Here is a 22,856-nt window from a genome sequence, read left to right on the forward strand (position 1 = left end):
ATGAAGAAAGGCCATTTGAGAGACATAGAATTGATGTGAATAGCAGAAAGCAACATATTTCAAAGTAATCACAGGAAAATCACCCAGAAGATTTCAGTACAATCTTTTGGCGGGGTAGGAACCCTAAAAGCAATTGCAAGCCAAGCAAACACTCTCAAAAAGACGGGCAGTACATCATAGAGAATCGATTTCAAATAGCCCGACACTTACTTTATGAACAGAGAACAACCAATGGATCGCTTGACGAAGAGAGAAACGTTCGCTGGTTTGCGTGCACCTGGAAACTTTTTTTCCTCGGACGGCAACTGCGTTTCTCCGACCCCGCGACATATCCCGCAAAGAAGTTTAATTTACAGCAGTTCTACTCGGCCATCAACTGCAATTGACCGGTTACAAAGTTATATGTGTATAATTATTCTAATTGCAATATGAAAATTCGCTTATTAATGTCCATTATTCCCATTGACTCTATAGCTGCGCTCTGAGCGATAGGAAAGAATCTTTCGCAAGAGTAGAAAGCATCATTCTGATTGGCGGATAGTGAAGCAGCCTAGTGCTTATCGAGACAAGTCGCACGAGGTAGAGGCCAATCAGATCCTCGTAGTAGACCCATATCTAGCCCAGTAGCCCAATCAGGAAGGCGGTGAGGCCAGAGAAATAAACGCGACACGAAGAAAGTTGAATGGCAGCTGCTTGTTTGACCTCCAGCCTGCTGCCAAGGGTTGCGTTGCGATTTGCTTCCATTTTTTCTTCGTCTGTTTGTTGCCTGCTGTTTACATATTGCTGTCTATCCCTTACCCGCCGGATCCATTCCGTCCGGATGTTAAGAACGGCATTGCGGTCTTTTTCAAGGCCTGTTCACGGCAATGCTCGGTGTTCTTGTTTTCTAGCTACTCAGCGGCCACACCCAAGCAGACGCCATTACTCATCGAATCCGCCAGATCAAGAGGAGCAAAAGCCTGTTCCAGCCCCTAATCCAGATAATGGAAATGAAAATATAACCCGAGTCAATGCGCCGGTAAGCAGGGTCTTCTCTCGATAATTGCGCTGATGGTGAAGTTTGAACAAAAACTAACTCGTTTCAGAAAGATATTTCTTTAGACAATGACAATGCCAATACATCCTTCGAGATACAAAAGGTTCCAGTGCCACCATCCCCTAACCCACCTCATAAGGGCCTCCAATTAGGCGAGAACAAGGGGCGAGGGAAGAAAGGTGCAAAGTTGCAGGCAAAGGAAAAGACGAAGCGACAGCCGAAGAAGCGCGCGAAAGCACCACCACCACCTCCTCCTCCTCCTCCTCCTGCTCCAGCGTCCAAAAAGAATCCACCCACATCAGTGTCGCCGGATGAGGCCACGAAAATCCACGGCTTAGTGAAACATATTGAAGAGAAACATTCGGGGACTCTAGCTTCGAATGAGTTTACACTTACTCGTGAGTGTTTAACATTCAAAACCAATAAGATATACGCCCTATTAACTTTACGAAACAGCTCTTGATATCGAAACAACACCTGTCCCGAATCTAGCATACGGGCTGGATCGGGTTCTTTTTAAGTAAGGCGCCGCTAGTGAACGGAGAACAGAACGAAAGCTAATATGTCATCCCAGTCCTGGTGTTTATCACCTTCGCGATCCCCGGTCACGAATCTACAATTTCGACCCATATTTAGGGAATATAATGCCCGTTTCGGAGTTCGATTTCGAAGCCCTCAAAGAATACATTACGTCTTCTAAGGACGAAGCCCTCATTCAGCTTGCTCGAGATCAGAAAAGGAAATATGTTGGCTCTTCGTCTAGCATGACGACAGTTCTTGCTCATTTCCACTATCTGCTCTCTCAATGGCGACCAATCAACCGCGACACTGTCTCGTTGGGATTTCCAGAATCCCTGCGTAGCTTCACACGACTTTTGCGAGCTCCGGCTGCAATGTTCCTTCATTACAAAGATGGCGTGTATGCTATCGATGCCGATAAGGAGTATGATAACGCAAACATTCTAATGAATCTTGGAAAATCCATGGAAAAGCTTCTCACAGTCTCCAAGGACGAGTTTGAGCGTTATCGAAAGTCTAGTGAGAACAAAATAACTGCAGAAGAGGAAAGATCCATCCCAGAATCATTTCATTACTCTACCTTAGGCGACTTTGTAATGCGGTCTCAATTGGATGCCTACGACCCCCGACTTCCAGGAACCGGAATGTTTGATCTGAAAACCCGCGCCGTAGTATCCATCCGCATGGACGTGAAGAATTTTGAGAAGTCGATGGGATACGAGATCAAAGGCCGCTTTGGTATGTGGGAATCATATGAACGAGAATACTACGACATGATCCGCGCGGCGTTTCTAAAATACTCTCTTCAAGTCCGAGTCGGTCGTATGGACGGTATCTTTGTTGCGTTCCATAACATCGAGCGCATCTTTGGATTCCAGTACATCCCCCTGTCAGAAATGGACTTGGCGTTGCATGGGCAGACAGACCCGACCTTGGGTGACAAGGAGTTTGCGTTGAGTATCAAACTCTGGAACAACATCCTTGATAAAGCCACCGCGAAATTCCCGGACCAGTCACTACGTCTTCATTTCGAGACGCGTGACGCAAAGGTGCCGTACATGTATATTTTTGCGGAACCCGTGACGAATGAAGATATCAAGGCGATTCAGGAGAAAAACAAGGCTGCCATTGAGGAGTATCAGCGACGAATACTGCACCCGGAACTTGTGGCTGCAGAAGAGGAAAATAATCACCAAAAGGAAGACGAAAACGCGTCCCTCGATGCAGTGGAGGATGTTGAAGATACTTTCGAAGCTGTTGAATCGACTGATGACAATATCACCTCTGTCGAATCAGGAAGTGTCAAAGCAGACGACACCACCGCCACCTCCTCCTCTTCCAAACCTCCTGCTACCACCCCCGACCCCTCCACCAATCTCCTCGGTATGGTCCTCACAATAAGAAACAATATCAACGACAAAGCTGTGCCCCGTCCCCGCAACCTCAGCGCCGATGACGACTGGAACGTCGACTACGAACTCAGCGAACTAAAGAATAACAGCCACCTCCGCCAACTTTACGACGCGATCAAAAGACGACGAAAAGCCACGCTCGAGTTCCGAGGCGAAGACGAGAGTTTTTATATTCGAAAAATGCACAGTTTGGCACAGGAGGGCAGAGAGTGGAGAGCAGAGCAGGATCGGATTGATGAAGAGGAGGGGGTTTTTGTTTATGATTCCATTGAGAATGTGAATAAGCGCATCAACAGTAATAAAAATGAAAGTGGTGGTGGAGAGAGGGAGGACGCGCAGTGAAGTGGGAATTTGGATAGAGGATGTATAGTGATACCCTGGGAGGAGTCGAGCAGCATGCCAAGTCGAATCCAATTGAGGAACTTGGCTTTTGGGATTCTCATGTACTATAGTCATACACATCCACTACTTTGTACTTTATACTATTGCAACAGCATACGACATCATATCTATTCAATAGAATACGTGTTGGGGCAAATCCTCCCCTTCGCATGGCGAATGTATCAATAACGTATCTATATGGAGTATCCAATGTTTTGGTATATGTACTGCTCTCGTTCTATTATAGAGATGCTATAACGCATATCCATTTACGAAATGTTTGGTTGAGAGATTTAAACAAGTCAACTGGTATTGATGACAATAATGCCACGTCAATGGCTATCTTCATTTCCTATCCCTGAATAGTGCGTGCCCTTAACATCAGTTTTCCCTGAGTGGACTTCACGCAAGGATTTCTTATGTGTTGCATATGGTTGCAAAATGATGGGCTCACTACACTCTGTGGCATCGTACCAGGATACAACTGTCAAAGAACCCAAGTAGCTGTTTGTGCAGTTGAAGCATTCTCATGACTTGGTTGATAGGTTCCACACGTCTCTGGCACATAGGGAACCCACGGTTCATTTCTTGCGATGGTGATGTTCTCATTCACCGCATTTACGGACTTTTTGAATACCATTTGTCATGATAAATGCTTAATAAATGGAATATTACAAGGCTCTCGACGCCCACAGTTGGCGGTTTCAAGATGACAGCCCAGCGCTCAGCCTTATTGCATGCCCCTCCTCTCAGCGGGTAATGCGGCTTGATGGTTGGTGAATTCTGTCTGGCAAAGCTATGTATAGCCTCTACTCAAGTTCCAAAGCCTTCTGGTACCATCAACCTACGTCACCACCAAGCGGTCACCATCTACATGGGTTAAATAGCACATCACGGTGTGTACATCGCTAGATCTTGACTGCTAGGCTGTCTCGGCCATCAACAGCTGAGCTCGGGCCGCCTGTTCTCTCTATTTTCTGTCCCCGCGATTTAAGATTCCCAGAAAGACACAAGAACAAACTATGGAAACTCGAGGAGGATTCAGCCTGGTACATTAACATTTGATCTCCTAAGGGATAGGGGAAATAGACCGCATATCTGAACCTTCAGTGCAGCTGTCTCGCCATTCTGTCTTAGTTCTTCTACCTACTTTGGTGATGGCATTGCGCACAGGCTGAAACTGACGATTTTTGGTTTCACGTTTACATGATTGATTCATGTGGCAATTTTTCAGTCTAGATATAAAAATAAATACGATCAACTCAATGACTGCAATTCTATCCACGTAGGTAGCTATGTAGGAAAATATCAAGAAAGGGGGGACAGAAGAAGATGAGGAATTGACAAACGAGTGCGCTGTCGATATCCCTGGAGAGATTACCTGACATCGAATGACCGAGTTGTCTCCTTTAATCTAGATAAAAATTAAATTAAGAAAGTAATCTGGAACAAATAGTTCCGAGGGCGCCTCAAAAGATCCTGGATTGCAGCGTCATGGGCGTAATATTTCTCCAAAAAGGTGCATGTTGCACGACCTTCTATCAAAGCGCGCCTTCTGAGCCACCACTGTCCAGTACAGATTTTCGAGTACCAGTACACCATAATCAAGAGAGCACGGGGATCCTTATTCAATACCAGATGGCTGAATTCATTCTGTATACAATAGATAAACTCGTAGAATAGTGCTGTTGCTGATGATGATGGATATTCTTCGATGGTTTTTGCGGCGAATATGACTCTTACAGGAATAGCATATGGATTGTTGTTTGCAAAACTCCCATCGAGTTGATATAATTTTATAAATGCTAAAGGTATATTCTCCGGTGCGAGCTTAACTGTCGGGATAGCAGAAGATAGGCTATAGAACATGCTATCTGGTCTATCGGGCTTGATGAGTTGCCGTAATGACGCTTTGCCTTGTACCATTTTGAGCCATTCCGGCTCGGCCTTTGGAAGCGAAGTAAGAGGCCAGGTTTCGTCAGTTCTAGTAGGGAAATCAATTGAGGCAAAAGTTATTACGCCTAGCATAGAGGTTCCAGCCCAAATGGCATCGCGATCAGCTGGGTGGAGTGGTACGGAAAGCTTCTTGTTAAAGAGACCGATACCCTTACTCCAGTGACGAATTTCCTCTACTGTCCGCTGGCCAGGTATTGATAAACTATATCTATCATGAATTAAAGTGAGCGTGTGCGCGATATGCATTAGAAACGGGTGCTGGGAGAACGCAAGTATTAGCATAGCAGTCTCTAGAAAAGACAGCAGATAAGTGGCCTCGCTTACCCTTAATATCAATCGATATATCTCGTTGTCATAAATTTGCCTCAACTCAGGAGGCCCAAGCGACAGCGCAGTCCTTATCTTGAATCTCTCTAAGCGGATGAGATCTTGCTCAGTCAATTCCAATCTCGATCCCTCCGCAGATGTGAGGGCATTGCAAGTCTGGGTTTTGCCATTAAGTTTCCGAGTCGCCATGTTGAATCGAGGCTGGAGGTCAGGAATTCTCAAGTCATAGTTGCAGCGGACACCAAAAGACAAGCATTTACCGCACTCTGGGAATCCTTCGTCACACTAGACGAGCGATCAGTATTTGAATCAATCTTCGCTGAGAGACGAAGAGTTAGATACCTTCACACTGCGAAGCTTGCAGTTGGCACATCCCGATCGTGATTTCCGGTGCCCTCTTCGCCCGCGGACGTTTTTGTCAGCGTCAGATAATTCTTTCTGGGCGGCCATATTTTAAATAGAATTAGTTCCAAGGTACTCAAATTTTATCGATTGCAGACGATTTACTAGCATTAGGACTGAGTAGAGTGATAAATTTAATGCATGCATAAAAAGTACGGCTGCAGAAAGGAGGAATGAACAAGATGACAGCTCAAGGGCAAATCTGTCTGACACCTGGAGAATGAATAGGCGTATAGTTCGGCATAAGATTCTTAACCCCGAGAAGCGCTAACCCGCGCTCGTATTTATCTTAAACGTGAGAACCAAATTGGCAAAACGTAACATTATTCTTATTCAGGAATTCTATTACCTACCCCTGATGACAACATGAGAGTTATCAGAAACTCGGCCTTTTATTCCAATCCAATCAATTTTGCACCTTATCGCAATTTGCTAGTGTCTCACTCAATTCTTGACATTTTGACAAAATTGTATATAATATATGAATAAAATAGATCTGAACTTTATAAAATTTAATTATATCCGAAAATTCGTGGGGTTTGAAAATTGCATTTTTAAGAAAGAATCTTCTAAAGGAATATTTCAAAGGATCTTGACGAGCAGAAACTTGATCAATCATGGATTATGTTGCTTTCCATCTAGCCAAAGCCCTGTACGGCTACTGGTGAGCGATACTATATTGATAAGATGAGATGTAGAGGATTAGTTTAACGTATTAGACGATTCAGCATATTATAACTTTGTGCTGAATTCTGTACTTATATTAAATAACAGCTTGATAGAATTCAATGCTGGTTTTATTATACATGCAGGTAGGAATGATACTCTTATAGATCTGGTTGTATATAAGACTAGGATGCATAGCCAATAATGTGTCTCAATTTCTTCAATGCTGACAAGAACTAACGCTAACCTCTGCTCGGATTCTTGATCGCCCTAGACTGTAGACTTGGTCAGTGCTGGCTTCTTCACCACTGATTTATGATTTTTTATTTACATGGCTATAATATACTAATATCATGTAATATTCTTTAATACGAGTTAGGGAATAGCTTACCCAGTGAAAGAACTATATAAAGGTCCATCTACATCAATTGATGTACTGTCCTTTCTCTTGCAGTACCAGGATCTAGAAACTTGGAAAATTTATAGGAAAAGTTAAATTCTAAAATTTGCAAACATGCCTTCCATATTTCTTTTCTCACTATTGGCTGGACTCTGCCTATCTCCTACGTCCAATGCCTCACCGGCCACAGCGCGAGATAATGATCATCTCCCTCAGCCCATCGTTCCGAGCAAAGATCCTTGGTATACGGCTCCTCACGGCTACGAAGAAGCTTCCCCGGGTAGTATCCTGCGTATTCGTCCTGCGCCTGGCAATCTCACCGCCGTTATAGGTAGTAACTGCTCGGCAGCGTACAATATCCTCTACCGCACGACGAATAGCTACCTTCAGCCGGCCTTCGCAGTGACGACTGTCTTCATTCCGAACATGAACATTGCCAAAATCAACTATACGACGCCGCTTCTCTCCTATCAAATTCCCTATAGTACCGCAGATCTGGACGCTTCTCCCTCCTACACCCTTTCCGCCGGCGGCTACCCGGACATCCCCGTCGCCCTGGGCCAGGGATGGATCGTCAATGTACCTGACTTTGAAGGACCGCTCGCCTCTCTTAGCCTGTCTATCACAGAAGGCCTCGCCGTGGTAGACTCGATCCGGTCTGTGCTCTCTTATCAGCCATTCCACCTCTCGCCCAAAACAACCCGCACTGCCCTCTGGGGCTACTCGGGGGGCTCTATCGCAACCACATTCGCACTTGAATTCCAACCCACCTACGCACCAGAGCTGACTCTTCACGGCGCCGCGCTCGGCGGCCTTCTCACCAGCTTCATCAGCGCTAATCCCGCGCTCGACGGGACAGGGTTTGCTGGAAACTTGCCAGCAATCTATCTAGGTCTAACATCGCAGTCCAGCAGCGCGCGACAATTCCTCCTCTCCTCTCTGCATCCCAACAACGCGTCTGAATTTCTAGCTGCCGAAAATATGAGCTACTATCAGGATCTCACCTACTACCAAAACCAAAACATATCTTCATATTTCATCAACTTGACTGCTTTTCTTCTGCACCCGGAAATCCACCAACTGACCAAGAACAATTGGGAGATTGGGTGGCACGGGATCCCGCAGGTTCCGTTGTTTGTGTACAAGGCTATTCATGATGAGCTTGTGTATGTGCAGTACACGGATGCCATGGTGGATCGATGGTGCGAGGTGGGACTAGATGTGCGGTATGAGAGGAATACCGTTGGCGGACATCTCGCCGAGTATTACAATGGGGTTGACCGAAGCAGGCAGTTTTTGACATGGGTGCTGCAAGGCACCACAGAAGGTGAAGTCGTTCCGTATGCGAGTGGGTGTAGCATTGCGAATGTGACCTATGGCTCCGATACATCTCCAATCTAGGCAGTTCTCGTCGAATAGCATTTTCTCCCATGGCTGCGTCATAGCAAGGGGCAATCAGTATTATAGACACTATAATGATAATTAACCGTGTCATCCTGCTCACCACCGCTCTCCCCTTTCTGGTTTAATACTACGAGAGTATATATTCTGGTCTTCTGCATCCTAGCGAAATTTCATCAATCAACTCTTCTGCCTTCTTATCACCATCCTAGAGCTATAGCAGCTCTAGCCATCCACCAAGCTATATTCTTTGGCTCATCAATAAAATACAGTTACTAGCTATACTATAACAGCAAAAGTTCTGAGGTTAAACAGTATCTATTCAATTTTCAACACCTTAGTAACTCAATCCACAAAACCAATGTGGCATGTGGGGAACCAAATATAATTGACGTGGCAATGCATAGTGGCCAAGTTGACCCTTCTTATGGTAGTAGTAGTCGAATGGCAGCTTGGGGCACTTGGTCGCTGCTTGGAGAAGAAGAGTATTTGTACCCTTGCTCAGACCAAGGTAGTAATTACGGCTGCTATAAGTTCATTTCTGAATTCGAAAATTCAAATTGGGCTGCCAGGCAGACGAAACCTGATGGCACTGATGGCGCTCAATGGGCTTCCAAATTTGATATCCAAAAGGCACCTAAGCAATTGTGTTCCTGATCTATTTTGGGAACTAATTATTATCGAACTGCGCTAGAGAGCTAGGATTAGTGGAGGAATAAAATCAACAAATATTATCAGGATTTCCTGTAACTCCAGCTGGAGGTGCGCACATGGTGGCCAGATAAAGAATTGTTCATTAATCAGGCAAATCTCTATTTTAAACCCAATTTTTATGACCTCTCCCAATAAAGTGAAATAAAACTAATCGAATTAATCGAAACTTGAATCCAATGTGACTGCCAAGTAAAAGATTCGACTTTAGCTTCACTACTAGACCGTGGTTAGAAGTACCTCGTCTACAGTTTCTCGAAACTTTGCACTTGAACTAAACAATTCCAAGCAGGATTTGCCTTGTGAGTTAATCAAGTTGGTCAATGTACCCGCTTTCATGAGTAATTGGAAGGTTGTAAGGGTTTCCCGTGGACTTCTGATATGCATGTTCTGCATTGCAAAATGATGTAGAGCTGTGTTGTGTTTGGAATTGATTGTGTTTACATCTACCCCTATTTTCACAAGAACCTTGAAGATTTCTGTGTCAGGTTTGTTCCCGTCGTATAATGCAAGCCGAATCAATGGGGCTGCCCTTGTTCATTTCTAGCTTCCAGATCAGCCCCAGCTTGAATGAGGAGAGTGACGATTTTAGAAGAAGTAAACACTACTGCCCGATGCACTAGACAGAGGGGATAATTAGCGTCCTGGTAAATGAAATAATCAAATAGAACTTAACATACATGGTGTGTCACTATTGAATTTTAAGCCAGATACTACCTGAGAACCGCGAACATGAGCATCAGCGTTGAATTCTAATAAGGCTTCAAGTATCTCTGTAGATTTAGGTTGAGTTCATGCTTTTAAAAGCGCCGGTTCCCTTTTTAAATCTAGATCATTCACATTTACTATCTAGCTTGCCAATAGATCATGAACGAAGCTAGGCTCGGAAGCATAATTTAAAATACCACTGGTCGATATATCTGACTGGCTGAGGTGCGTATTTAGAAGCTTAACCATATCTATAGAAGAGTTTTGGGCGAATGCGCTTGGACTGACCTGAGCCTTTACCTTAATAACCAGTTGGCATGCATCAATTTGATTAAATATCACAGTATTGCGTAACACAGTGCAGTTCTTATTGGTCGGGATGATGTAGTTACAGTCGGCTCCATGGTCTACTAAAAATCGGATGAGCTTGAGATCCTTGATCTCAGCTGCCTGATGGAGCTTTACTTACCCTATTAGATTAGAACATTTGATTATGCATAGAAGCCTAAAGTCAGACTTACTATAGTACCACCCATTTCCATGAGCTATGAATAAATATAATAACCCTTTTGATTGAGTATCAAGTCGATTATCTCATAATTCTTATTAGAAATGCTCCGTTTAAGCCATAATACAAAATTCAAAAGAGGGCCTCTCACCTTACCACGAGTGGTCATGTCGGCCCCATTCTGTAATAGCTTCTGGACAATCGCGACGTGTTTATTGTGAGCGGCGATGTGTAGAGCTGTTTTTGGTCCCACTGGCGACACATCTCTCCGATCGACATCGGTGTTATGAGAGATCAGTAATTGAATAATTCTGAAATGGCCCCCGTTAGCTGCTCGACGTAAGGCAGTTTTACCTTCCTAGTTGTTCTATTTGGGGCACGTATTTACATTAATTTTTCCCAGTACCCGGAGCCTTTTGTATTGTTTGGATGTCTCCTTAGACGGACGCATTGAAGAATTTTCTGTATTTGAGTGTGTCGGAGCCCAGATAGGTGGTGCCCAGATAGGTAGCGCCAATGGTGGATTAACGTCTTCCATTATACTGTGTTTGTGTCGAGTACCAGAGTTTGCCGCTTCGCCGCTGACGTAGAGTATTAGGCCATATCAAAAGGCGAGGGCGTATCCTCCATAGAGCATAAATATATACACACCGGCTTAAACGCCTTTGACGGGGGCTTTAGAGAGTCCAATCGCGACGGCACGTTTTATCATCGTGTCGTACTTATTACCCAAAGCCTTTTCAGCTCCACGCGCTCTGACGGTTCGGATGGAACTTATTACCTCATCTGCAAGCTTTGTGGCCTCCGCTTTAATAGTATTAAGGCTCTCTTCTTTCTTCTCGTCGAAAACACAAGTAGCTCCAACAGCTACAATGACTGCTGGAATTATTGTGGCCGTGACTAAAGCTAGCTTCCACTGGGAATGGAGTGCCACGATGAAAGTTGCCACGACAGTAGAGGCGCTTTTTAGTGAGAGACCAAATTTCTTAGCCAAACCAGAACGGGTGGAATTTGAGTGAGTGGAGAGAGCGAGAGAGACAGCCCCCGATGTGAGTTTGGTTTCATGGTAAGCAATTCGTTGATGGAGGACGATATTGAAGTATTTTTTTTGAATAGTTCGTAGCGACAACTGTAAAGAAAAGCATGTAGATATACATGCAGGCAGCCTTCGCAACAAACATATAGATGAAGTACAACCTAGATGCAGTTTAGATTTTAGGTCACCTTGGTCCAACCGCATATCTTACCTGTAATGGTTTACTTTTCGCCGGAAGTTATCACTGGGAATTCGGTCCAAAGCAAAATCCGTAAATACAGACACGAAGTTGCCGAAAATTAGAGTCATTAAAAGCAATACTGTTCCGTATGCCATGGATGCCAGAATGCCTACTACGTAGAGTAGCTTTTCCCACATGGTGGCCATGTCCATCATTTTCTGTTCGTCGTAATTGGTCAGAATTACAAATCGAAGCCTTCTTTTTTCACCGCTAACCTTTTATATTTGGGAAACCCCCGACGATTTCGTCTCTCCATCACCAACGTCATCACCAACTAGCAACGTATTGTCCTCGTTTAATTTATCGGCAAATTTTTCGGCAAGTTTTTGAGTCTCTCCAGAGCCCAGATTACTAATTCATGAGAATATGACATCTTCGCGATTTACCCACGGTCTGACGAAGTTGTAACCTACTGGTATAGGCACTTTGATCGGCCACCTACTGATCTGCCTGTACAGTCGATATCGTTAAATCAGAACCACTGTATTTCTAAATATATTTATATATCCCACTGACATAATGCAACATAGGAAATGAAATATATAGGGAGTCCACCTGCAAACTCTTACCATGCTGAGGCACGATGGTTTTGGTATTACCACATTGGGTTATGAAACGAGTTTCGGCAAGCAATCGAACTCTAACTTCCGGTACACTTAACCATGATTGGCCGTGATATATCCAGAGGTCTTTGCGCCACAGAATGCTCCAACAGAGCTCTCATTTTTGATCTTCAGATAACGTGTCGGATGATCACAGTAACCAAGAACGGACGAATCACGGACAAATCACGGACGAAACAGGGGGGGAATTCAAACATTGATCCACCACCCACTCCTTCTCATATGATGAGATTAAACTAGGAAACATAACGTAAGACTGGTTAAATAAGTTAAATATTGACACATGAACTCTCCCGGGTTATACACACATCTATTGAATGTTACTGTATCGGATAATCTTTCAATCCTTGGCTTCTGTATAAATTGTGTTCCATCATGGTGTTCACACCTGAATCACTTCCTAACCTTGAAGGCATGGTGTACCTCGTGACTGGAGGAAATGCAGGAATGTATGATCTACTAAGTAATCACTGAAACTTAATGGTTTATTGTCAGTCAGGCTTATATTACCAAAGTGGTTTCCACACGGCATTACAGCTCGCTGCTCACCATGCGAAAGTCTACCTCGGTACAAGATCTAAAGTGAAAGGTGAAGCTGCTATCCAGCAAATAAAGAACCAGCAGCCGGATGCGGAGGTATATCTTCTAGAAATGGACATGACGAAACTGAGGAGTGTTGTGGCAGCTGCAGAGTATTTTTGCAAGTAATAACTGTCTTTCTTTTGTTCTAAATTATTTCCTGCCCTTTTCTATAACCCAAGATATCAATTGATGATAGGCAAGAAAAACATCTTCACGGCCTTGTGAATAATGCAGGTGTCATGGCAACTCCGTTTGAAAAGACAGCAGATGGATACGAGTCGCAATTCCAGGTGAGATGAATTTGAATTTCCCTTGTCTAATCAAAAATCTACAAGACTGATTTGTCTTGATTATAGATAAATTACATCTCACATTGGCTTTTGACCTATCATCTCCTGCCCACCATGATTGAAACGGCTACAGATACATCCCCAGGAGTAGTTCGAATTGTTAATGTTGCATCCAACGCCCACATGAATGTCCCTTCATTTGGTATCGATTTTCAAGACATAGACCAAGTTAGCGGCGGTCCTGTCTCACGATATGGATCTTCAAAACTAGCAAATATTCTGCATACGAATGAATTAGTCAAAAGATATGGTACACCTACTGCTCGATCTATTGACAATGCAATTTCAGTTGGGAATCATGTAAATGGTGAAATTTGGATGGCGAGCTTACATCCTGGAATGGCGAAGACGTATGTCCAAATCCGTGATGTCAAACATGCTTGGCTCTGTAATTGCTAATCCTTGGGAAAAGGAATCTTCTCTCGGGAGCCACGGGTTCTTTGTTTGTGAGAATCGCGGCTGGTCTTCTTTCAGCACTAAGCAAAACTTCTCTGATAGGCCTCTCCCCAGAAAAGGCGGCATATACCCAACTATTTGCAGTGGCAAGCCAGGACTTCACTCGAGATATGAATGGAGCGTATCTAGAACCAATTGCACAGGTGGCGAAACCAAGCAAGCTTGCCGAAAATACGCAGTTAGCTAAAGATTTGTGGGAGTGGACAGAGAATGAAATGAAAATGGGTGGCTTCATATAAGTCGCATCAGTCTGTACCGTAACTTCATCTACGGAGCTTTGGATGCCTTGTCAAGTATATTTGTGTCTTGAATTGTATCGGGTGGCAGGGCTTGAGATTGAAATGTAACTGGATTTTGCACCGTCAACTACAACTAGCCACAGAGAACAGTTCGACGATGAAATGCTCATTTTTCTTTGATCTCTACCGCGTTTCGATAACGAATTTTCAGATCGACACCTACAGCGCTACTGATTATTGTCGCAACCTCCTTGATCGTGAGGTTCTCATGTCCCAGCTCAATCTGTTTTCCGGAGAACTTTTCTGGATTTAAAGGGGCTGCAACAGAAAATTTACCCACTTCAAAGGGTGCCACATGTGGCATTCGAGCCTCGGCACTATATGCAGTGGCTAAAACCTTCTCTGTGCACATCTCGGAATAGCAAGATGGAAGAATGGAGGGAGGTAATTGGGCATAAGCCAAGCTGGACGTAGGATTATCATGTGCGGAAACCCCGACGTTAGGACGGCATGCTCACATTGAGCCTTAGATCGATAGTAGCGTTCTAGAACAGAGGTTTCGATGTCACCAGCCCAGCTCTGATATCTTCCTGTGTGGAACGCGGTCGAAAGCACAATAGTTGTAACTGATCCTGTCTCCCGAGTCGCTTGTAGCACAGTATTCGTGATGCAAAGCCAGTGAGTCTCGAAATCCTGATGGATTGGTGGCAGATTCAAGAACACCCCTTAGGTATTAGCTGCAGCCATCCGGAGAACGTTAAGGTTATCTAAAGATCCGTTGTAGACTTTCGCTCCAATTTCTGTCAAAGCCAATGCCGCAGGGGTATCGCGATTGCGAACTAAAGCGTTAGCCTCGTAGTCTTCATGGCACAGCAATCGCGCTACAGCACCGCCTTGAGCGCCAGTGGCCATCGTCACAAAGAAACGAGTCATGGTATTTATTTGACATCCGAGTAGTTGTAAATAATGAAGAATTTTCTAGGGCAATTTAACTATTAAATTGTTCGCGGGGGCTATCGCTTATATGGTAAACATTCCTCCATGCTGGAATGCTTCTTTATCAGTCTGAAGCTGTAGGATAGGGGCTATGGAATGATAAGTTTTCAAAACTTATTAGTAGTAATAGCTTTTAGGTTCTCGTTACATATTGTGTTCGGAATAGAAAGATTGGGGGTTTATATACACAAGATGAGCATCACACTACTTGTACTCGATCTGATTTTAGATGGAATTCATTCTGATACCAAACTCTTTTTGGTTAGGTCGAGCCTCAATTCACAATACTATTTGGAGATTCATATAAGATAAACATACTTTGTAATCTTGTGTGCCCCAGAGCCGCTATCAGTTCGTTCGCATTGAAGTAAAGATTTTTTCCTGGCCATAATTAAGAGAGTTTGCACTCACCAACCAAAGATATCTTCCATCCATGCCTACAATTGGCTGAAGCTTGGTAGCGAAGTATTCCAGCAAATATATTTGGAATTTCACCGTCTTCAGCGAATTGAACTGCCTGTCTCCATTTACAGTAACATATTCTATACTACTAGTATGAAAGTGTTCTTATAACCTATATCAGTTACTTAAGAATACCAGACCTGACTCTTAGTTTGTATCATGTTTTAGTGATGTTAAATTATCATGGCTCTAGAATGTACCTCAACTCTCCATTCCCTTTATTTTTTACTGAATCACTTTGATCCCAGTTAAATTGATCGGCGTAGGTGCTGAGAAGAGCCCTGTGTTTTGGACTGCGTGTCTCGATCACGATCTGAAAAGGCTCCGGATGCACGACCACTCCAGGTTTAATATTAACCACCGGATTAATCTCACGGCCATTTTCTACAGGCTTTCTGATGTCGAAGATCTTGAGAAATAGAGCAATAGTCAGATACATGGCGGACTCGGCAACGAGTCGTCCGGGACAAGCGCGACGCCCCCATCCAAACAACATAGAGGTGAGGTCAGGTTCCACTGAAAGCTTTTCGGTGTTTAGGAATCGTTCAGGGGTAAAATGCATTGGATCATGATACACCATTTGGCCATGAGTGAACGCCCTTGAGGAAAAATAATTAGCCATGTTTACAGACCAATTTCCCGGGACGGATGAAATACGAAACCGTCGCTTGGGATTTTAGCTTACCAGACGTTCGGCATGAGGATAGATCCTCGAGGGATTCGATACCCTCCACACATATCCTCGTCAGTGGTTGTGTGTGGAAATCCCATTGGCCTAACGGGATACCAACGATGGGCCTCCTGGATTATTGCCTCGATGTACGGTAATTTGTCCCGGTCTTTTGAATTGTCGAAGTCTGTCAGGGCTAATTCGATCAGTTCCGTGCAGTGCTCTACGTTGGTCCTTGGGATACATAGTAATAGCTAGAAAGAAACACTCTAAAGTATAGTCTGTCTGTCATACTCTCCTTGTTAGTATTCCGGGTGCATCCTCTTGAGAGATCTGCTTACTGAGTCCACCCCCGCTCAGATAGAGGGATGCCGCTGACCATTTGGCAACGTAGTCATCTTCAGCGCTGAGAATCCCGTCTCCCAATAATTTAGAGGTGTATGACGGTTAGCTTTTCCGGAGGCCATTTGGTCCTTGACAAATCCGTATGGTTTTTCTGCCAAATCCTGGAGGCACTTTCATATTGTCGAGCAACACTCTTAAAGCCCGCACCTGGAACCCAGTCAGGAACATATTTCATTGAACACAATAAATGAGCCATCACATATGAAACATCACATCGTCTAAATGATTTACCACGTACAGAATGGTAGATTACCCACAAGCCAAGCACCCGCCACAGTTGCTTTGGAAAACTGAGTGGCCTGTGTGACCAAAGGGAAGCATGGACGATACTAGGCAACCTCTCAGATCTCTTACCTAAAGAGAGTCTAGAGTGGCTTCATTGGCACCGCTATTTGAATATTTACCAGGAGTTTGCTGCAAGCATCTTCTCTGAAAATAAGTGTGGAAATCTAAAATCCTTCCGAACAGGCCCAATCAGTTCAGTGACGGTTTTTGGCCAAACCTTCATTATCATTAATGACATGAAGCTAACACTGGAGCTGCTAGAGAAACGAGCAATAAAACATTCTTCGAGACCACAACTAATTTTTTCTGGAGAAATGTGAGCTTTTCGCTGATTTATCTTGTAGGATAATTACAACTAATCCAGTATACTTAGGCTTGGCACTTGTAATTTTGTCGGTTTCCATGTGTATTCAAAGCGGCTACGGGAGTATCGCACGTAAATGGGCAAAATAATCGGAACTGCAGCAGCTATATCGCGTTATGCTGATCTGCAGGAGATTGAGACCCATCGGTTTGTGTTCCGTCTGCTACATCATCTAAGAGAGTTCATTACCCATATTCGAAAGTACGTTCCTTCATTTGTCTGGTAACTCCTTACGTTTAAGATAAATATTCAGCACAAAATTTAGGGTTACTGGATCCTTTCTGTTGAAGTTAGCCTACAACTATACAGTTGAGCCCTATCGGAAAGACGTTCTTATTGATATAGCAGACGAGGTGTTTATACGCGCAGCGAGACCCGGGGCATATCTAGTAGTCACCGTGCGTCCGGTGCTTCAATTTCTTTTAGTTTCAGCCGTTTATTCTTCTTGTTTCTCTGGATGAAAAATCCTTTTTCCTGATAATACTCATAGTGAAATATATGCCTGAGTGGTTTCCCGGTGCTGGCTTCAAACGTCAGGTAAAGATGCGGCGGCGACTTTTCATGGATCTTGCTGATAAACCATATACATTTGTCAAACACCAGATGAAGTACGGAATTGATAAGTCTTCATATGTCTGCCAGTTGCTGCAACGGGGAAATCTAAGTAATGAAGAGGAATTGGTGATAACGTGGTCCTCTGCCACGTTATATGCTGTCGCCCATCTTTTCTTATTTCTCACTAGATTCGACTAGGGCCTTTCTCCATGATCCGAAAACATACCACGATCCCATGAAATAGCCCGCTTTCCTTTCTATCTTTCAACCGACTTGACCTCAAGCCTTCTTCATTTCATTCATTCGGGTCCGACAAACTTCAATATTGAAAGTTTACAGGCTACTCCCTGCCCAAGTAATAAATACGATGCGAGAAGGATAAACGTGGGATCTGTTTCGTATAAGAAGCATTAAATTCTCAATGTTTTAATGTACAGTGAACGTATTCACCATCATAAGCTTAACGAACGCTAAATACTCAAACACATACAAACACCCAACCCCTTATATACGACTAACATGGACGAAAAGAAGAAAACAAATAAAATCACAACTGATCAATGCGGTGGTATGAAGAGCTTGAAATGAAACGAGAGGAAAGAGGAAAGAGGAAAGGAAATTGGTATCGTGCGCAAGTCAATGAAACTGGACAACGTCTAGTTGCAACTTTTGATCATGAGAAACTTCACAAAGGTTCAGATCGAGTATCGACTATCGAGTCTGAGGGTATCGAATAATGGATGCAGGTCTAGAGAATGATCGTTATCTGCTAGACAGGGTTGGATGAGGGTTGTTCGCCGTCCAGCGGGGTGGCATTTTAAACAATTAGCGGATGAAGCGGTGGCAATGCTTTAAAAGTCAAGGTCGAGGTAAGAAGTAGTTAAAGATCCATATGTGGAGGTGACCATATAATACGCGGCGGTTCATCAGACATCTTCACAGTCAGCAGTTCATCAGTTGGCTCTCCAAAGCTGCTAAACTGGCGCATTCCTTTCATAGCAGACGGACGATTCGAAAGAAATTTGCGCAGTGAAGATGCTGCGAGGCCGCTGGTGCTTCGAAAGCTTCTGGCTCCTGTGCCCGTGCTGGTGGAAAGATTGCTGGAACTGCAGTTGCTTCGGATGCTCTCGGCAGTGTTCGGGATTCTAATGGCGGGAACAGGAATAGCCAGTTGGGGTGACGAGCTAGCAGAGGGGAAATACTCCTTCATGGTGATGCCGACTAGCTTGTCCGAGGAAGATGAAAATGGCGAGAGTTGGTGTGTTGCGTCAGTCATTCTTACAGACTCATTCGCAGGTATTGAGAAATTGCCCGACATCATCACTGGCGACTCGTTTGCAGAGCTGTCGTCTAGGATATCTTCACTGTCTGGAATATCCGCTTGGGGTGTATCTTCCGGGTTCTCTAGATGAGGAGCAAGTGCGTCTTTGGCTAGATCCAAACCTAGCTGCTGCATATCTCCCACCATTGCCAGAAGACTGGCAGATGTAGTTGGTCGCGATTCATCAACCGTCGTCGGTCTATCAAGACCACTTTCTTTGTAATCAGCGACGTCGAAAGGAATATCGTGCAGAACACAATAATTCCTATACAGATACTGACGAAGCCGATCAACTTCAGCGTCCCATCTCCTATTCAGCGATGATAGCGTGCTTTCAACCTCCTGTCTCAATGGATCTGAAGACGAGGATTCTGGCGGGGATTGAGCTGAAGGATAAGAGCCGGTGAAGCTGTTTCTCGACGATTGAGACGGGTTATGATGTTTTGCGAGTTTATGGCCGCCCGATGGTTGGCCGATCGCCATAGCAGCATGGAGCGAACGACGAAGAGAGCTTGCAGCCGAACTAGGGGGATGTGCCGCTGTTTCGCATTTAACATTCTCAATCTCTCGGCGGACTTTCTCCAAAGAATTATGGCGATCAGAATTCATGGTAGGAAGAACGATAACCGACTTGTTCAATTGCAAACCATTCACAAGAACAGTAAACGACTGAAGATTCATGTCATTGTTTTCACAATAGATCTCTCGGAGACTTGTATTCTCTTCTAAGACTGAGGCCAAGGTATTAGCGCCTTGGAGGCCGAGTTTCTGATGTTCAATTCGAAGCACTTTTAGCGACTTGTTCTTTTTCAGCCCGGTAAGAGCTTGGTTCAATCCGATACCGAAGCGGGCAACATCCAAATGAGCGTATTCGCCACTAATATCCAGCTCTTGTAGAGTTTCATTCTCTTCAAACATCAGTTGAAGCGTCTCACAAGTATCCGGTCCTGCGTCGTAAGGGAGCGATGCTTTTGAAATGTCCAGATATTTCAATGACGTATTTTTCCTCATAGCCCCGATCAGTTCTCGAAAATGGTCTTCTTTTTTGAAGTCGATCATGCGCATGGAAAGGTGGGTCGGGGTATGATTCTCTGCAATAGATTGAAATAACAGCGTATAATCGGTATCCAGGTTGTTTTCATTAACATGCAGATGCAGGTCACGGACTGTTCCAGGTTCCCGAGTCATGCAACGAAGAAAGGTAGCGACATCTGCCCCGGTCAATCCACATTGGTCAAATCGCAGAGTTCGAAGAGATGACGACTGGTTACTGGCCAAGTAAGCAGCAATAGAATCGACAGTCTCCTCATTCATCGCGGTCTGGCTTAGAGACAGCTCCTCTAGATGCCAATTTAGTAATGTCTCAGGAGCTATCAATGGCCCTGGCCCCGAGGTCCTGGCTACACGAGTGAGGTTTATCTTGCGTATCTGACCAAAGTATCCAATCTGTTGTTGGAAAAGCTCGGGACTGAGGCGGCCTTGCACGCCGGAGATGTTCACTGCTTCCAATGTCGTTTCTTGGGCAGTGAGGGTGGACAAGATGAGATCTAGGTCGTGAACTGAAAGACCACAGTCACCTACTTCGAGTGCCCGCAAGTGACTAGTCCGTTGAGAGGCAGCATCAACCAAATAATCAAGGTCTGAATCACCTAGCTTGATACCATTTAGCACAATCCAATCGACATTTGTATATTGGCGACGACAAAGTGGAAAGATCGCTTCAGGTATACCACAGCCGGGATCCCGAGCACCACTGTCAGAAATTGGAGTTCGTGATAGACAAAACGAGAAGTCGAGTCTTCTTAGCCTTTTACTTTTCAGCGCCAAGGCCCGAATTTCCTGCGACAACAACGACAAGCGATCTTGACCTGCAATATTGACTGGCGCTCCAGATCTGGCAACAAAAGCATCGGGGTCGATACCATATTGATCACGACAATTCTGTAAAGCGTCGAGACTGATGCCACTGAAAGAAATGGAAACAAAAGATTCATTATATCGTAGTGCCCGCATCACAGCCAGTAATTCTAGAACGGTGTATTTTTGACGTCGACGAGCTGCCGGGGGAAGAAGCCTGAAGCAGGGTGCATCCTCGCATTCCAGGTCGATGGTGTAGCAGATATTTGAGGTATCAATATCATAGCTGGCCGAGTAGGCGATGAGGGTGCGGTCGAAACAGGCGAAATCCTCATCAAGTTCTGGTGCAGGAACAAGGTCTTCAACTTCAGAAGGAGCCACCAGTTCATACGGCTGGCGTATCCAGAGCGGACGCAAAAACTCGGTTCGCTGGCGGACCCACAACGCGATATCCATTGAATGAACCGATGCCAGGTGCAAGGTGCACGAGTTTCGTAGGGGAGATCTTTAAAGAGTCAGCACTTAAATAGGAATCACAAAAGAAAGCAGTGGTAGGCTACCGGAAAGTCAGTTGAAACCTATCATCCCCCGAATGCATAGACAACAAAGTTAGAGCCATCAGACCAAAGGATGCTCCCAAGTCGAGATCATTCATAGATATAAAGGAGGACCGGCTCGACGCTTTCTGAAGAGGAATGAGGTGGAGCTTGTGGAGTCCGATAGCGAGGTAACACATTGTTCCCGACAGTTTTGCAATATCATCGGTGGATGACCGGTTGGCCTGTTTGTTGGAAGACCGCTGCACAACGCGAAAGATATTGAAATTCTCGGGGTCGTAGTCTCGATCTTGTTCGAGAACCCTCACTGCATAGTCAATGACCTTGTTCTCAAAGGACAGTGGCTCGACCTGACGGATCGAGTGGGCAGCTGAGCGAATCCCAATCAGCCACAGATTCTGTTCTTCCGGGTCGGTCAGCTGAATGGCCATAAGAGCAGGCTTGTTCGTTCGATCGTCCAGGTAGGACAGCTCAATAGCAGGCTGATTTCGCATGTCGTCAACGCGATGCACAGACACAATACTATTCAAAGCGATGGCGGCAATATCGCCGTTGTAGGACGTGACCGCATGGTCTTGCAAAGAAGTGATCGAGACAACCGACTGACGATTAACAGGGGTGGTACGGCCGGAGGGGGCAGAAATGGTCGAGAAGACGTCGGATGCTTTACCTTGGCTCTTGAAGCGAATGAGGTGGGTGTCGGTCAAGACAAGATAGTGAGTTCTCTTCCGCCACATGGTTCCTGCCGTCTGGACTTCACCATGGTGTAAGACAACATGGCCGAGCACTCTCCTGGCGTTGGGAGACGACGGGGCATTCGAGTCATCGTCGTCGATTAAGCCTTTTTCATCGTCTTCCAGTGACTGCAGAGAACGTAGTGAGCCCAGCATGGAGGATCGCTTGGACCGCTGAAGCGATTTGCGGCTCGGCTTGTGAGTCTCTGCGGCGGCAAGGGTCAGTGTGGATGCGGCTTCAGGCCCAGACGTCTGCGGACGGCGCAAAACATTGGGAGTCGATCTAACAGCGTATCCGGGGCTTGGATCGCGACTGCCAAAGAAAGAAGAATTGCGGCGAGTTCGCTTCTTCATTGTGGATAGGCCATCTGAGGAGGAGCGATCATGGGCTGTGAACGTAGCAGTAGTCTGGGAGGAGGTGGATGAGGAAGAAAGCTGAGGGGCGTGGAAGAAAGTGAAGCTCTTTCTTCTCTGCCGCTTTTCTACCAGGGTGTCTGCCATGGTGACCCAGCGGCCCTGCCTGGGGTGAGTGTGAAAGCAGTCACGATAGAGAATATGTTGCTACAAAGGCAGGATTAACGGCAACAGCCACAGCCCCAGCGCACACACCAGCCAACCAGGGCCAGGAATACTAGGAAGCCAGGAATATAATGTCAATGCAAAACTAAAACATGAAATAAACAATTTTCAAGCAAT

The 22,856-nt window shown here is 45.0% G+C and overlaps 8 protein-coding genes across 8 annotated transcripts; 3 read left to right on the forward strand and 5 right to left on the reverse strand.

The window, feature by feature from the left end:
- Positions 1–820: 820 nt before the first annotated feature.
- Positions 821–3,309, forward strand: BGW36DRAFT_433601 (mitochondrial protein Pet127-domain-containing protein; the record flags this gene model as incomplete). Its single annotated transcript, XM_046221292.1, has 4 exons — positions 821–1,018; positions 1,086–1,434; positions 1,493–1,556; positions 1,611–3,309. The coding sequence occupies 4 exons, from the start codon at positions 821–823 to the stop codon at positions 3,307–3,309; spliced, it is 2,310 nt and encodes a 769-aa protein (XP_046065952.1).
- Positions 3,310–4,773: 1,464 nt separating this feature from the next.
- BGW36DRAFT_433602 (uncharacterized protein) lies at positions 4,774–6,081 on the reverse strand (the record flags this gene model as incomplete). Its single annotated transcript, XM_046221293.1, has 3 exons — positions 4,774–5,562; positions 5,629–5,916; positions 5,974–6,081. 3 exons carry the CDS (start codon positions 6,079–6,081, stop codon positions 4,774–4,776), a joined length of 1,185 nt encoding a protein of 394 aa, XP_046065953.1.
- Positions 6,082–7,213: 1,132 nt separating this feature from the next.
- On the forward strand, positions 7,214–8,500 carry BGW36DRAFT_433603 (secretory lipase-domain-containing protein; the record flags this gene model as incomplete). Its single annotated transcript, XM_046221294.1, has 1 exon — positions 7,214–8,500. The coding sequence occupies one exon, from the start codon at positions 7,214–7,216 to the stop codon at positions 8,498–8,500; it is 1,287 nt and encodes a 428-aa protein (XP_046065954.1).
- Positions 8,501–9,430: 930 nt separating this feature from the next.
- BGW36DRAFT_441907 (ankyrin repeat-containing domain protein) lies at positions 9,431–11,000 on the reverse strand (the record flags this gene model as incomplete). The annotated part of the gene is made up of 5 exons (XM_046221563.1): positions 10,816–11,000; positions 10,485–10,785; positions 10,085–10,383; positions 9,892–9,982; positions 9,431–9,738 (listed from the first exon to the last, which is right to left on the reverse strand). The coding sequence occupies exons 1-5, from the start codon at positions 10,963–10,965 to the stop codon at positions 9,431–9,433; spliced, it is 1,149 nt and encodes a 382-aa protein (XP_046065955.1). The 5' UTR covers positions 10,966–11,000.
- Positions 11,001–11,082: 82 nt separating this feature from the next.
- BGW36DRAFT_433604 (ABC transporter type 1, transmembrane domain-containing protein) lies at positions 11,083–11,841 on the reverse strand (the record flags this gene model as incomplete). The annotated part of the gene is made up of 2 exons (XM_046221295.1): positions 11,083–11,556; positions 11,689–11,841. 2 exons carry the CDS (start codon positions 11,839–11,841, stop codon positions 11,083–11,085), a joined length of 627 nt encoding a protein of 208 aa, XP_046065956.1.
- Positions 11,842–12,702: 861 nt separating this feature from the next.
- BGW36DRAFT_466456 (uncharacterized protein) lies at positions 12,703–14,076 on the forward strand (the record flags this gene model as incomplete). Its single annotated transcript, XM_046222343.1, has 5 exons — positions 12,703–12,776; positions 12,843–13,019; positions 13,106–13,199; positions 13,266–13,609; positions 13,672–14,076. The coding sequence occupies 5 exons, from the start codon at positions 12,703–12,705 to the stop codon at positions 13,952–13,954; spliced, it is 972 nt and encodes a 323-aa protein (XP_046065957.1). The 3' UTR covers positions 13,955–14,076.
- Positions 14,077–15,593: 1,517 nt separating this feature from the next.
- Positions 15,594–16,549, reverse strand: BGW36DRAFT_433606 (cytochrome P450; the record flags this gene model as incomplete). The annotated part of the gene is made up of 3 exons (XM_046221296.1): positions 15,594–16,011; positions 16,098–16,278; positions 16,462–16,549. 3 exons carry the CDS (start codon positions 16,547–16,549, stop codon positions 15,594–15,596), a joined length of 687 nt encoding a protein of 228 aa, XP_046065958.1.
- Positions 16,550–18,077: 1,528 nt separating this feature from the next.
- On the reverse strand, positions 18,078–22,798 carry BGW36DRAFT_73470 (uncharacterized protein). Its single transcript, XM_046222541.1, has 2 exons — positions 21,430–22,798; positions 18,078–21,374 (listed from the first exon to the last, which is right to left on the reverse strand). Exons 1-2 carry the CDS (start codon positions 22,659–22,661, stop codon positions 18,572–18,574), a joined length of 4,035 nt encoding a protein of 1,344 aa, XP_046065959.1. The 5' UTR covers positions 22,662–22,798; the 3' UTR covers positions 18,078–18,571.
- Between the last annotated feature and the right edge of the window lie 58 nt (positions 22,799–22,856).

The sequence above is a fragment of the Talaromyces proteolyticus genome (genome assembly GCF_021365285.1).
Source record: "Talaromyces proteolyticus strain PMI_201 chromosome Unknown BGW36scaffold_15, whole genome shotgun sequence".
Lineage (NCBI taxonomy): Eukaryota > Fungi > Ascomycota > Eurotiomycetes > Eurotiales > Trichocomaceae > Talaromyces > Talaromyces proteolyticus.